This window comes from Lichenostomus cassidix, unplaced genomic scaffold, assembly GCF_008360975.1.
Source record: "Lichenostomus cassidix isolate B80296 unplaced genomic scaffold, HeHo_3.0 HiC_scaffold_33, whole genome shotgun sequence".
NCBI lineage: Eukaryota > Metazoa > Chordata > Aves > Passeriformes > Meliphagidae > Lichenostomus > Lichenostomus cassidix.
This window is the reverse complement of record NW_028147632.1, coordinates 1,242,146-1,256,382: the sequence shown is the minus strand read 5'-3', so window position 1 is coordinate 1,256,382 and position 14,237 is coordinate 1,242,146. Positions and strand designations below refer to the sequence as shown.

Below are 14,237 nucleotides of genomic sequence, written 5' to 3'. Positions count from 1 at the left end.
GCAGCTGAACCCCGACACGGCACACAGCGATCCCCAAAAAAGGCGCTGAGACCCCCTGAGCCCCCCAGAACCTCCAAACCCCAGAGAAAAATAGCCCCGAAAAATAGCCCCACGAAAATGAGCCAATGGGAGAAGGCGCTGAGCGATCATGATCCAATCCGAGCTCGCGGCGCTGATGACTCTCCAGTTCCCAGGCAGACCCGCAGCGCCCAGCGCTCCCCACCCCAACCCCACCTGCGCCCCCTCCTCGCCCCCAGCGCTTCCCGCCAGGCCAATTTGGGGAGGGGGCGCGTGGGGGGCGCCCAGGCCTGGCCCGGAGCCCAGCGCTGCCCCAGCCCGACCTGCCCCGGCTCCATCCCGGCTCCTCCCGCGGCATGCGACGGCGTGGGGAAAAGGGGGGAAAGGGTGGGCGCTGGGCTTGGGGGGAGGAGGAGAAGGGATGGAGGAGGAGGAGGAGGGATGAGGAAGGAGCGAGAGAAAGGCCGGAGATCCGAGCGGGAGGAGGCGGGAGGAGGAAGGAGGAGAGAGGAAGAGGAGGAACAGGAAGAGGTTGGAGAGAGGAAGAGGAGGAGCAGCAGAAGCCGCGCGCAGCTCTTTGTCTGTCGCGGCCCCGGGAGCATCGGCGCCCCGCACGGCGCAGGTGAGGGGGAGGAGGAAGTCGCCCCAAATGTCTCGGGGGTCCCCGAGCGGCGTTTTTCTGGGCGGGTGTTTGGAGCTCGCAGCTTGCGGGATTGAGCCCCAAATCTCGTTCAGGGTCGCTGGGAGGGTTTGATTGTGCGGGGGGAACGTTTGGATGTGGCGGAAGGGCAAAGCTTAGGCGGCAGTGGGGCTTTGGGGGATATTTTGGGGGCTGCAGGTGGGCACGGCCCGGTGTCGGGGTGGGAGGGGGACATGGGGCATGGGGTCCGGCCGGGAGAGCGGTGGAGGGGAAGGGCGGGAGCCCCGGAGTGGGGTGAGCGGAGAGGGGCGATGGCGGAGCTGGGGAAGCCCCGGCAGGCTGGAGAGGGGGGAGCGAGGATAAGGGGGAAGCCTGGGATCCCTGGAAGCGTGGAGCAGAGAATGAGGGGAGAAGGGACCCCTGGGACCCCCAAAGCCCCCGGATGATCGCTAAGCGGGACCCTGGAAAATAGGGAAGCCCGGTAGCCACGGGAGCCCCATGAGTGCAGGGAAGGGAGACCCTGAGGAGGCCAAAGTGCAAAGAGCAGAGAGGGGGAAATCCTGTTAGGGTTTTGAGGTGAATGGTGGTGGTTTGGGGTTTTTATGGCCACAAACCCCTGGGAGAGTTGCAGAGCTGGAGCTGGGCAGGAGGAACCCCCAGGGCAAGGCGCTGAGCCCTTGTTTTTCCCCCAAAGCAGGATTTGTCATTGCCGAGGCGTGGCCGGATGGAGGAGGAGGAAAAGGCCCGGAGATGCAGCCGGAGCTCGGAGCTGGGGGAGAAGCCTGAGGGCAGAGAGAAGCCCCACAAGTGTGGGGAATGTGGGAAAAGGTTCAGGTGGAGATCTGAGCTGATCATGCACCAGAGGATCCACAGTGGGGAAAAGCCCTATGAGTGTGGGGAGTGTGGGAAGAGCTTCAGCCATATGTCCACCCTGATGCAGCACCAGGTGATGCACACTGGGGAAAAGCCCTATGAGTGTGGAGAATGTGGGAAGAGCTTTGGGCACAGGTCCACCCTGATCCATCACAAGAAGATCCACACTGGGGAGAGGCCCTATGAGTGTAGGAAGTGTGAGAAGAGGTTTCAGACCAGCTCCGATCTCCTCGTCCATGAGCGCATTCACACCCAGGAGAGGCCCTTCCGCTGCCCTGACTGTGGGAAGGGCTTCAAGCAAAACTCCAACCTCATCACCCACCGGCGCATCCACACTGGGGAAAAGCCCTACGAGTGTGGGGAGTGTGGGAAGAGCTTCTCCAGGAGCTCTCACTTGACTCAGCACCAACGGAGGCACCATTGAGGGAAGCCCTGCGAGTGTCCCGAGTGCAGGAAGAGCTTCATTGCTGCTCCAACTCCATCCCCAGTGGGAAGATCTGCAGTGGATGATCCCCAGTGACCCCCGTTGGGCAGAATCCTGGTGACCCCCATTCCAGGTGATCCCTGTAATTTGAGAAGAAGGTGTTTTATATGGTCAAATTTTACTTCTTCTCCTATTCTGAGTTTGTTAGCAATAAATTCAATTCACATATCCAATTCCGAGCCTGTTTTGTGCACAAAGGTGTTGGATGAGGGATCTCTTAGCCAGGTCCTTCTATCAGCTCAGGAAGCCTTGGTTCAATTTTCTCTCCCCATGGCGGCTGTGCAGGGCAGTGAGAGAGCAGCTCTGCTGGGTGCCTGGCATGGGGCCAGCGTCACCCCACTGCAATGTGCCATGGCCTCGTGTGGCCCTGTGCTCTGGAGCCAGCGCTGCTGTTGCTTTTTCCTTGCTGATGGTTTTCTCTTTTGCAGGAAAGGCTTGTGAAGTGCCCCCGCTGTTCCTGGCGTCCCCTGGGCGCCGGCAGCCGCGTCCCTTGGCCTGCTCCCCCTGGGCCGTTGCAGGGTGGCTGGCAGAGGCTGGGAGCTGCCGTGGGGGCCGTGGGGCTGCCCCGGGGGCTGCGCGCCGAGGCGGGGCCGGGAGGTGCGGAGAACTTGGTCGCTGTTTGCAGAGCAATGGCGCCTTGGGCCCGGGCCCGTTGCAGGGCTGTTCCTCATGTGCGGCTTTGGCCTCGGCCAGCCCGGGGGCCACTGAGAGCGCGGGGCTTGGGCTGTGCGCTGTGCAGAGCCCGCGCCTCGCTGCCCTTGGCTGGCTGTGCTGTCACTCGGGATTGTCCCAGCGCCATTGCTGCTCGGTGCCAGCGAGCGGGGACAAGGCCGGCGCCGGTGTTGCCCCCAGGCAGGCAGGCAGGCAGGCAGGGCTTTAGTGGGGCAGCAGCGGCGCCATAGTGGTAGCGTGTGTGCGGCCCGGGAGCGGCGGCGGAGCTCGGAGAGGCTGTCCCAGCGCAGGTGGGAGCCGCGCTGGCTTGTGCCGGGGCTCGGGGCTCGCTGCGGGCGGATGGAGGGGATGGAGGGGGCGGCAGGGGGGCTGTGGCGGCTTCCTTCTCCCGTCTCCCTCCCTCCCTCCCTCCCTCCCTCCCTGGCTGTGGCGCCGTGTTGCCGCTGGCCTGAGGCCGCTGAAGGAGCGGCTGCCCGCGGTCTCCTTGCCGCTGCTGCCTCGGCAGGAGGCGGTGCCGGAGCAGCGCTGGCTCGTCCCGCTCGCTGTCGGTAGCACAGAGGTGTCTCTCCTGTCCCCGGGTCGCTGCGCTGCGGTCACCGCCGAGCTCCGCCGCCTCCGAGCTCCGCCGCCTCACGGCGCTCCGGCCGCTGCCGCTCCCGAGCCCTCACTGACCCTCCGGCAATGGCGGTACTGGGGCGGCACCAAGGGCGGTGCTTCTCCCCAATCTGATTAATCACCGCTCCAGAATTACGAGTGACGGCACTATCACCCAATGGGAGTGAGGTGGGAGAGCTCTGCACACGCACAGAATCGCCCCGGTCTCTCCAGGCACAATCCCGGGGTTGTGGCCGAAATTCGCTTTTCGGCTCCTCAGCCCTGCAGTGTCCCAGCCCGGGCAGGAGGACAAAGAATCGCTGCTGCCCTCAACCGGCGGGAGCTCGGTGTGACCTGGAGCTGCAGGTCCAGCTCGGTGTGAGCTGTGGGTGAGGCCGGGATGGAGCAGGGACTCCCCTGCAGCCCCGGCAGGAGCCCAGGCCGGAGCAGGGGATGCCCGAGAGAGACCCTGAGCCATGGGAAGCTGCTGCAGAGCCATGGAAGTGGCTGCTGGCGGGACTTGTGGGGGATCCCTGCTGAAGCAGCCTGTTCCTGAGGGACTGTGTGCTGTCGAGGGACACCAGGGTGAGGAGGACAGTGTCACAGCGGTTTTCACCTCCCGCCGGTTCAGAGCAGCAGCGGTTCCTTGGCCTCCAGCACGGCCCGGGACATTCCAGGCCTTTTTCTCCTCCGACATTTTAAAAACCTATGAAGAATTCTCTGCTGCTCAGTGACCCCTTTATATACCCTGCGGACATCCCGCCCTCCACTCCCATTGGCAGATTCTGCTGCCACTCCTCATTCTCGAACTCTGATTGGTCAGAACGCGGCTGAGGGACAATCCCGCCTTGTCCCCACATCGCTTTGATTTCCCCCAAAAAGCCAAAATCTCCCCAAACCCCTTGGGCTGAGCGGAGGAACGGACAGCGTTTGGGCAGAAAACTCCCAAATCGTTGTTCCCCAGGCTGGGAAGGACAAACGGAACCCAACTGATTTGGGAGCTCCCAGCAGCTCCTCTCTGCCGGCCCAGCTGAAGGCCTCGCTGGCTGCTGGAGGCTGCACGGGCAGACTGGGAGCACTGGGAGCACTGGGAAGAGGCTCTGGCTCGGCTGAAGTCCCCGGGGCAGGGGCAGCAGGGCAGGGGACACGAGGGACACAGGGATGCTTCATAAGTATTTAATAAAAAAATAATAATTTTATAAAGAATACAAGAATAACAGCAACATGGGTGCTGTACATACTGATGGGTGTCACACAACAACATCTCACACACTCCTCTGAGTTGGAAGAGACCCACAAGGATCAAGTCCAACTCCTAAGGGAATGGCACCTGTAGGTTCCAATCACAACCCTGGCATTATTTTGCACTCTGCTCCCACAAAGGTCACATTACCATGGCAGCAGATGTTTCAAATCTGTATCCACAGTGTTGTATCAATATATACAACATTAGTCTATAAATACAATGTTAGAAGAACAGGTAGTTCAGTATCCAGAGTGTTATATTAATATATGCTAATATATATAAGGTTAGTGTGTAAATACAGTTTTAGAAGAACAGGTAGTTCTGTATCCACAGTATTATATCAAGATAGACAAGGTTAGTATATAAATACAATGTTAGAGGAACATGTAATTTTGTATCCAGAGTGTTACATTAATATATGCTAATATATATAAGGTCAGTGTACAAATACAGTTTTAGAAGAACATGTAGGTCTATACTCACAGTGTTAGATTTTCATATATATGTACAAAGCTAGTGTGTAAAAACAATGTTAGAAGAACATGTAATCCTGTATCCAGAGTGTTATATTAATATATGGTAATATATATATAAGATCAGTGTACAAATACAGTTTTAGAAGAACGTGTAGGTCTACACTCACAGTGTTATATTTTCGTATATAGATACAAGCTTAGTGTATAAATACACTGCAAGTGCTGGAAAAACGTGTTTGAAATCCCTTTCCATATCAATATATATAAAAAAGGTCACTGTAGAAACATGTAGTGCAAGAGAAACAGGAAGATTCCTGGAACGGCTCCAGAGGGAGACAGGAACACCCAGCCCAGGCAGCCACAGATCAGCTTCCACATCATCTCCTCTTCCTGCAGATTCATCTCCTTGAGATCAAACACTGAGGTGACTCTGCAAAGTGCACTGAGGCGACCCTGAGAGTCAGTGCAAGGCAGATGCTGCAGCTGAGGAAGGAAATCCCCGTGCTGGGGGGAAGAAGAGGCTAAGCTGTGAGTGCTCAGCACAGAGAAGGTAATTCCTCCATCCCCAGTTACAGCTCACTTTGGGCTCTGCTGCACAGACAGTGCAGGTGATCTGTGCAGGTTGTACTCCTAAACTTTCCCTCTCGCAGGAACACACACTCTCCATTGCCAAGGATCTTTAACCTGTAAGGAGGAGCAGAGAAAGAGGTTATGCTTTGTCCTCCCCAGCAGGAGAAACAGTGCTGCTCACAAGGGACAGTCCCAGCAGCCCTGTGCCCCCCAGGGCCCTGCCTGTGCCCCCAGGCCCTGCCTGTGCCCCCCAGGACTCACGAGGAGCTGAAGCTGCTGCCATCCACCCACTGCAGCCGCTGGCCCTGTCTGTGCAGCCCGAGCCAGTAATCAACATTCCTGCTGAGGTGGAACAGGAACTCCTGGCAAGGAGAGAGGAGCAAACAATGGACTCCTAGCCCAGGAGCACCCCAGGGTCCCCTTGGCTTTCCCAAACCCCCCAAACCCCTCACTCACCATTTCCTTGTCAGTGAGCACAGCCAGGGAAGCCTCGAGCTCGGAGCACCGAGCCTTAGCCTGATCCCAGGAGAGACGATGCCTCGAGAGGAAGTAGCAGATCCCGTTGTACCCAACCCAGCCATGGGGACAGGCCAGCAGCACCCGAGCTGCAGGGTTAACTGGAGTAACTGGAGTCTCTCTGTGTATTCTCCCTGCAGAGGGAAATGGAGAAGAATGTCTGAGGATTCTCCCCTCAGGCAGCAGTGAGCCAGCAGTGCCCCGAGGGGTTGGGCTGAGGCTGCTGCTCCTCCCTTACCTGACACAGCAGCCAAGGACACCCCCAGAGCCACAACCAGGGCTAGGAGCACAACCAGCACCACGATAAACTTGAGGTGGGATCTGATCCTCTGGCCTGGAGCTGGAAAGAGCAGTTCGTCGTGAGGATGGAGCTGTCCTGAGCAGGCTCAGCCCTCACATCTCCCACCCGACGCCCAGGGAACAGAGGAGGGACCCTCAGCCTGTGTGCCACTCACTGAGCTGGCAGCAGGAGAGACAAGGGATGGGGACACAGCCAGGAACAAGGGATACAGACAGTGACAGGGGACACAGACAGGGACAGGGGACAGAGCAAAGGACAAGGGACACAGACAGGGACAGCGGACAGAGCAAGGGACAAGGGACACAGACAGGGACAGGGGACAGCTACGGCTGAACTGCCCAGGCCCAGGCATGTCAGTCCCAGCAGAGCACCAGGTCTCTTCCAGAGCCCTGGACACAGCCACACCCTGCCAGCCCTGTGCTCCTGGACTGACACTGTCCCCTTCCTGGAGGCCACCCGTGAGGGTTCTTTTGAGTTCATTCCTGGTTGCTGAAGTGCTGTGGACTTCCAGCAGATCCTTCACACTCCAGTCACACGGGGTCGTGTGTCCCCCCAGCCCTGCTGTCACTCTGACCCCGCCCGGCTGCTCCCAGTGCTCCCAATAAAGCTTCCCAGTTGGCTCCGGTCGCTTTTCTTGAGGGGCACTGGGGAGGGACTTGGGGGGACCCCGCGGTGGGGCTGTGACTGGGGGGCAGACCTGACCCCGGGATGGATCGGGAATGGGGACCCCCGTGTGTCCCAAATTGTCACCCCGCTCTGGAGGGCCTTGGGAGGCAGCTGAACCCTGACACGGCACAAAGCGAACCCCAAAAAAGGCGCTGAGACCCCCTGAGCCCCCCAGAACCTCCAAACCCCATAGAAAAACAGCCCCGAAAAATAGCCCCGCGAAAATGAGCCAATGGGAGAAGGCGCTGAGCGATTCTGATCCAATCCGAGCTCGCGGCGCTGATGACTCTCCAGTTCCCAGGCAGACCCGCAGCGCCCAGCGCTCCCCACCCCAACCCCACCTGCGCCCCCCCCTCGCCCCCAGCGCTTCCCGCCAGCCCAATTTGGGGAGGGGGCGCGTGGGGGGCGCCCAGGCTTGGCCCGGAGCCCAGCGCTGCCCCAGCCCGACCTGCCCCGGCTCCATCCCGGCTCCTCCCGCGGCATGCGACGGCGTGGGGAAAAGGGGGGGAAAGGGTGGGCGCTGGGCGTGGGGGGAGGAGGAGAAGGGATGGAGGAGGAGGAGGAGGGATGAGGAAGGAGCGGCAGAAAGGCCGGAGATCCGAGCAGGAGGAGGAGGCGGGAGGAGGAAGGAGGAGGAGCCGCGGGAGGAGGAAGGAGGAGAGAGGAAGAGGAGGAGCAGGAAGAGGTTGGAAAGAGGAAGAGGAGGAGCAGGAAGAGGTTGGAGAGAGGAAGAGGAGGAGCAGCAGAAGCCGCGCGCAGCTCTTTGTCTGCCGCGGCCCCGGGAGCATCGGCGCCCCGCACGCCGCAGGTGAGGGGGAGGAGGAAGTCGCCCCAAATGTCTCGGGGGTCCCCGAGCGGCGTTTTTTCTGGGCGGGTGTTTGGAGCTCGCAGCTTGCGGGATTGAGCCCGAAATCTCGTTCAGGGTCGCTGGGAGGGTTTGATTGTGCGGGGGGAACGTTTGGATGTGGCGGAAGGGCAAAGCTTAGGCGGCAGTGGGGCTTTGGGGGATATTTTGGGGGCTGCAGGTGGGCACGGCCCGGTGTCGGGGTGGGAGGGGGACATGGGGCATGGGGTCCGGCCGGGAGAGCGGTGGAGGGGAAGGGCGGGAGCCCCGGAGTGGGGTGAGCGGAGAGGGGCGATGGCGGAGCTGGGGGAGCCCCGGCAGGCTGGAGAGGGGGGAGCGTGGCTAAGGGGGAAGCCTGGGATCCCTGGAAGCACGGAGCAGAGAATGAGGGGAGAAGGGACCCCTGGGACCCCCAAAGCCCCCGGATCATCCCTAAGCGGGACCCTGGAAAATAAGGAAGCCCGGGGGCACGGGAGCCCCATGAGTGCAGGGAAGGGAGAGCCTGAGGAGGCCAAAGTGCAAAGAGCAGAGAGGGGGAAATGCTGTGAGGGTTTTGAGGTGAATGGTGGTGGTTTGGTGTTTTTATGGCCACAAACCCCTGGGAGAGTTGCAGAGCTGGAGCTGGGCAGGAGGAACCCCCAGGGCAAGGCGCTGAGCCCTTGTTTTTCCCCCAAAGCAGGATTTGTCATTGCCAAGGCGTGGCCGGATGGAGGAGGAGGAAAAGGCCCGGAGATGCAGCCGGAGCTCGGAGCTGGGGGAGAAGCCTGAGGGCAGAGAGAAGCCCCACAAGTGTGGGGAATGTGGGAAAAGCTTCAGGCGGAGATCTAATCTGATGCGGCACCAGGTGATCCACACAGGGGAAAAGCCCTATGACTGTGGGAAGTGTGGGAAGAGCTTCAGCCAGATGTCCACCCTGATGCAGCACCAGGTGATCCACACTGGGGAAAAGCCCTACGATTGCACAGAATGTGGGAAGAGCTTCAGCCACAGCTCCGCCCTGATGCAGCACAAGAGGATCCACACTGGGGAAAAGCCCTACGATTGTGGGGAATGTTGGAAAAGCTTCCGCGACCGCTCCACCCTGATCCAGCACAAGAAGATCCATACTGGGGAGAGGCCCTATGAGTGTGGGAAGTGTGGGAAGAGGTTTCAGAGGAGCTGCGATCTCCTCTGCCATGAGCGCATTCACACCCAGGAGAGGCCCTTCCGCTGCCCTGACTGTGGGAAGGGCTTCAAGCTCAACTCCACCCTCATCAGGCATCGGCGCATCCACACTGGGGAAAAGCCCTATGAGTGTGGGAAGTGTGGGAAGAGCTTCAGCCGGATGTCCACCCTGATCACACACCAGGTGATCCACACTGGGGAAAAGCCCTACGATTGCACGGAATGTGGGAAGAGCTTTAACCACAGCTCTGCCCTGATGCAGCACAAGAAGATCCACACTGGGGAGAGGCCCTATGAGTGTGGGAAGTGTGGGAAGAGGTTTCAGACCAGCTCCAGTCTCCTCCGCCATGAGCGCATTCACACCCAGGAGAGGCCCTTCCGCTGCCCTGACTGCGGGAAGGGCTTCAAGCAAAACTCCAACCTCATCACCCACCGGCGCATCCACACTGGGGAAAAGCCCTACGAGTGTGGGGAGTGTGGGAAGAGCTTCAGCCAGATGTCCACCCTGATGCAGCACCAGGTGATCCACACTGGGGAAAAGCCCTACGATTGTGCAGAATGTGGGAAGAGCTTCAGCCAGAGCTCCACCCTGATGCAGCACAAGAAGATCCACACCGGGGAGAGGCCCTATGAGTGTGGGAAGTGTGGGAAGAGGTTCCAGACCAGCTCCAATCTCCTCGTCCATGAGCGCATTCACACCCAGGAGAGGCCCTTCCGCTGCCCTGACTGTGGGAAGGGCTTCAAGCGAAACTCCACCCTCATCACCCACCGGCGCATCCACACTGGGGAAAAGTCCTACGAGTGTGGGAAGTGTGGGAAGAGCTTCTCACAGAGCTCTCATTTGACTCAGCACCAACGGAGGCACCAGTGAGGGAAGCCCTGCGAGTGTCCCGAGTGCAGGAAGAGCTTCATTGCTGCTGCAACTCCATCCCCAGTGGGAAGATCTGCAGTGGATGATCCCCAGTGATCCCCGTTGGGCAGAATCCTGGTGACCCCCATTCCAGGTGATCCCCGTCGGCTGATGGGAAGGTATTTTAAATGGTCAAAACTTACTACTTCTCCTATTCTGAGTTTGTTAGCAATAAATTCAATTCACTTCCCCAGTTCTGAGCCTGTTTTGTGCACAAAGGTGTTTGATGAGGGATCTCTTAGCCAGGTCCTTCTATCAGCTCAGGAAGCCTTGGTTCAATTTTCTCTCCCCATGGCGGCTGTGCAGGGCAGTGAGAGAGCAGCTCTGCTGGGTGCCTGGCATGGGGCCAGCGTCACCCCACTGCAATGTGCCATGGCCTCATGTGGCCCTGTGCTCTGGAGCCAGCGCTGCTGTTGCTTTTTCCTTCCTGATGATTTTCTCTTTTGCATGATATGCTTGTGGAGTGCCACCCCTGTCCCTGGCGTCCCCTGGGCGCCGGCAGCCGGGTGCCTTGGCCTGCTCCCCCTGGGCCGTTGCAGGGCGGCTGGCGGAGGCTGGGAGCTGCCGTGGGGGCCGTGGGGCTGCCCCGGGGGCTGCGTGCCGAGGCGGGGCCGGGAGGTGCGGAGAACTTGGTCGCTGTTTGCGGAGCAATGGCGCCTTGGGCCCGGGCCCGTTGCAGGGCTGTTCCTCATGTGTGGCTTTGGCCTCGGCCAGCCCGGGGGGCACTGAGAGCGCGGGGCTTGGGCTGTGCGCTGTGCAGAGCCCGCGCCTCGCTGCCCTTGGCTGGCTGTGCTGTCACTCGGAATTGTCCCCGCGCAATTGCTGCTCGGTGCCAGCGAGCGGGGAAAAGGCCGGCGCCGGTGTCGCCCGCAGGCAGGCAGGGAGGCAGGCAGGGCTTTAGTGGGGCAGCAGCGGCGCCATGGTGGGAGCGTGTGTGCGGCCCGGGAGCGGCGGCAGCGGGCGGAGCCCGGGGAGGCGGCGGCGGAGCTCGGAGAGGCTGTCCCAGCGCAGGTGGGAGCCGCGCTGCCTTGTGCCGGGGCTCGGGGCTCGCTGCGGGCGGATGGAGGGGATGCAGGGGGCGGCAGGGGAGCTGTGGCGGCTTCCTTCTCCCGTCTCCCTCCCTCCCTCCCTCGCTGGCTGTGGCGCCGTGTTGCCGCTGGCCTGAGGCCGCTGAGGGAGCGGCTGCCCGCGGTCTCCTTGCCGCTGCTGCCTCGGCAGGAGGCGGTGCCGGAGCAGCGCTGGCTCGTCCCGCTCGCTGTCGGTAGCACAGAGGTGGCTGCGCTGTCGGCGGCAGTGTGCGGGAAAATCCGCGTGGCCAGAGGTTTGTGTGGCCGCAGGAGACAGAGGAGTCGTGTGAAAGTGACTTTATGGATGGACAGAGGGAGACGCCGTGGGGCATTTGCCATGGGGCTGTAAAACGCAGCCTCCTTTCTATGCTCGTTTCCCCGGCTGCGTTTCATTGTCCCTTTGCCCTCTTGTCACCGTACCTGCGGGAAAAACAAAAACCTTTCAACAAGATTTTTAATGTTAGAGAGTCAAGGCGTTACTTTATTATCTGAGCAGGATGTTGTTCTGGCCAGGATGTACCACGGGAATCATCTCATCCAGAGCCCGGGTTTGTAGAGAGAATCGTTCTATGGCACATAAGTTTTGGAAGATTTTTCAGGTATTTTTTACACTCTAAACTCATTGAAGGTATTTTGGTCAGTCTTAATTGGTTCCATGTTGCTTATTTTCTAATCGATGGTTTCCTATTGGATCCAGATTGCTTCTCTTCTAATGCTAATTAGGTTTTCCTTCTTATCTCTCTTTAGCCAGACAAGGTGTCTCCAAACAGCCAGGGGTGAGGTTTGGAGCTGATGTTCGTTAATGGCTGCTGATGGCCTTTTGTCTTTTGGGCTCCTCCTAGTCTGTAGTTATGTTGAGCTCATCAGACCTCACCTGGCAGAACAATGTCCTGGAAAAAAATCTTAAAATTCCTTTTCCCTGGCTAAAGACAACCCAAACCTTTGACAAAAGTTATACAAAATATTCAAACTGGTATATTTTCCAACACTCTGGCTGAGGTACTTGGAAGGTACAGACTTCCCGATCCGCCCACTGCCTGTGTCCCTTAACGTGCACCCCTAGTTTGTGTGACATTCGGTATTCGTGGCTCTGGGAAGTGTTTGTTCTGCTTGTGGAAGTTCAGGAATGGAGCAGGAGCTTGGCTGAGCAGCAGTCTGTGTCAATTAGTAACAATTCCAATTCACAGTGGGTTCTGGGACCTGATAGGAATTCTTAGGATTCCCAGGGGCTGCTCCGTGGTGTTGTAGGATTTGTTCTGGTGGCCGTTTTAATTTTTTAAAATCTTTTTTGAGGTGCACCCTCCTGACCTTATTGAGCATTTTTGTGTAATTAAATCATTCTATGTTTGGATTCCCAACTTATTTCCCTGAACTTTTGGTATCAAAAATCCCCAGTGGTTAATTACACTCTATAAATCATCCACAATGCTAGCACATGTTGGAGTGAGGAGAGACATGATTTTCCCCAACCTTTTTTAATGATGTTTCCCCAACATTTTCCCATTTGCTCTTTTTCTTTGCAGCTGAACCAGTTTGTGCTGCACAGTCAGATCTCCTCAGTCTGGGCTCTGCCCTGAGCTGTGCAAATTCCATCTGTGCAAGCAGGCAGAGCTCGGGCTGAGGGACAGAGGGAATTGGCCCAATTGCTCCCCCAGGCCACAAGGCCCTGGTCCATTGTCCAGCCTTTGCCCCAGCAGGGTTCATTTGCATTTCTAAAGCTCCTTCCTCTCGTGGCTGCCTGGAACCGAAGCTTCTCTGCCAGGGCAGCCATCGGGTGACTCACATGTGGCTCTGCCCCCCACAAGCTGCTTTGGGGATTTTTCCTTCATCAATATTGTATTAATTAGCTGCAGGAGGAGGAGGAGGTGGGATTTTGTAGGAAGAGGAGGAGGAGTAGTGAGAGGAAGAGGAGTGTGAGGAAGAGTAGGGATAGAGGAGGAGGAGCAGGAAGAGGAGGCAGCCCAAGGTTCCAGCACTGCCTGGATCTGCAGCCCCCCACATGCAGCAGGTGACTGGGGAGGGGGATCCACGATTTTCACGGGGCCTAAATCATGACGTATTTAAGGTTTATTGGGCTAAATGTTCATGCTTTGGGGTTTCTTTGGGAGTAAATCTTTATATCTTGAAGGGGCTTTTGGCTGAATCTTGATATTGTTGGAGTTTGGGGTCTGTTTCTTTATGTTTGTGGGATATTTGGGAATCTCGGTGGTTAGTGGTTTTTACAGCCACCAAACTGCCAGAGACTTGCAGAGCTGGAGCTGGGCAGGAGGAACCCCCAGGGCAAGGCGCTGAGCCCTTGTTTTTGCCCCAAAGCAGGATTTGTCATTGCCAAGGCGTGGCCGGATGGAGGAGGAGGAAAAGGCCCGGAGATGCAGCCGGAGCTCGGAGCTGGGGGAGAAGCCTGAGGGCAGAGAGAAAAAAGCTGCCAGGAGCTTCCTGAATGGAGGGAAAGGGGTGATGGGACCTTTAGAAGAGTTGAATTTGGTTTGATCCACCTGGAATTGGGTTTGATCCACCTGGAACTGGAATGGATTTACCTGAAATGGGGTTTTGTCGACCTGGAATTAGGTTGATTCATCCTGGAATTCGGTTGCATCCCACTGGAATTTGGTTTAATCGACCTGGAATTGGGTTGGATCCACCCGGAATTTGGTTTAGTCTCTCAGGTATTTGGTTGGTTCATCCTGCAGTTGGGTTGGGTCCAGCTGGAACTGGGTTTGATCCATCTGGAATTCAGTTGGATTTACCTCAAATTGGGTTTGATCCACCTGGAATTGGATTGGATTGAGCTGGAATTTGGTTTAATCTACCTGGAATTTGGTTTGATCCTCCTGGAATTGGGTTGGATCCACCTGGATCTGGATTGGATTCACCTGGAATTGCGTTGGATCAACCTGGAATTGGGTTAAATCCACCTGGAATGAGGTTGAATGCCCTTGGAATTCAGTTGGATTTACCTGGAATTGGGTTTGAGCCACCTGGAGTTGGATTTGATCCACCTGAGAGTGGGTTGGATTTACCTGGAATTTGGTATAATCTGCCTAGAACTGGATTTGATCCACCAGGAATTGGGTTGAGTCCACCTGGAATTGGGTTTGAATGGTGTTGGTGCTGCAGTAGAGGCTGGAATTGCCCCAGGATCCTCCTGGAATCGAGTCAGACACACCTGGAATTGGGCTGAATTCCCCTGGAAATG

At 57.9% G+C, this 14,237-nt stretch overlaps 2 protein-coding genes and 1 pseudogene across 3 annotated transcripts in view; 2 read left to right on the top strand and 1 right to left on the bottom strand.

Annotated features, from left to right (window-relative positions):
- LOC146421354 (uncharacterized) overlaps window positions 1-14,237 on the top strand; it is a 155,690-nt pseudogene that overhangs the window by 56,499 nt on the left and 84,954 nt on the right. The gene's annotated exons all lie outside the window — the stretch shown is intronic.
- Window positions 1-14,237, bottom strand: part of LOC146421355 (uncharacterized) — a 121,611-nt gene that overhangs the window by 29,566 nt on the left and 77,808 nt on the right. The window lies entirely within an intron of this gene.
- The window catches only part of LOC146421360 (uncharacterized), a 50,466-nt gene continuing 37,586 nt past the window's right edge, over window positions 1,358-14,237 (top strand). Inside the window, exons 1-2 of the mRNA XM_085047531.1 lie at window positions 1,358-1,738; window positions 8,711-9,718. Coding sequence (XP_084903657.1) covers window positions 1,383-1,738; window positions 8,711-9,718 — 1,364 coding nt within the window. The 5' untranslated portion in view covers window positions 1,358-1,382. The remainder of the gene's footprint in view (window positions 1,739-8,710; window positions 9,719-14,237) is intronic.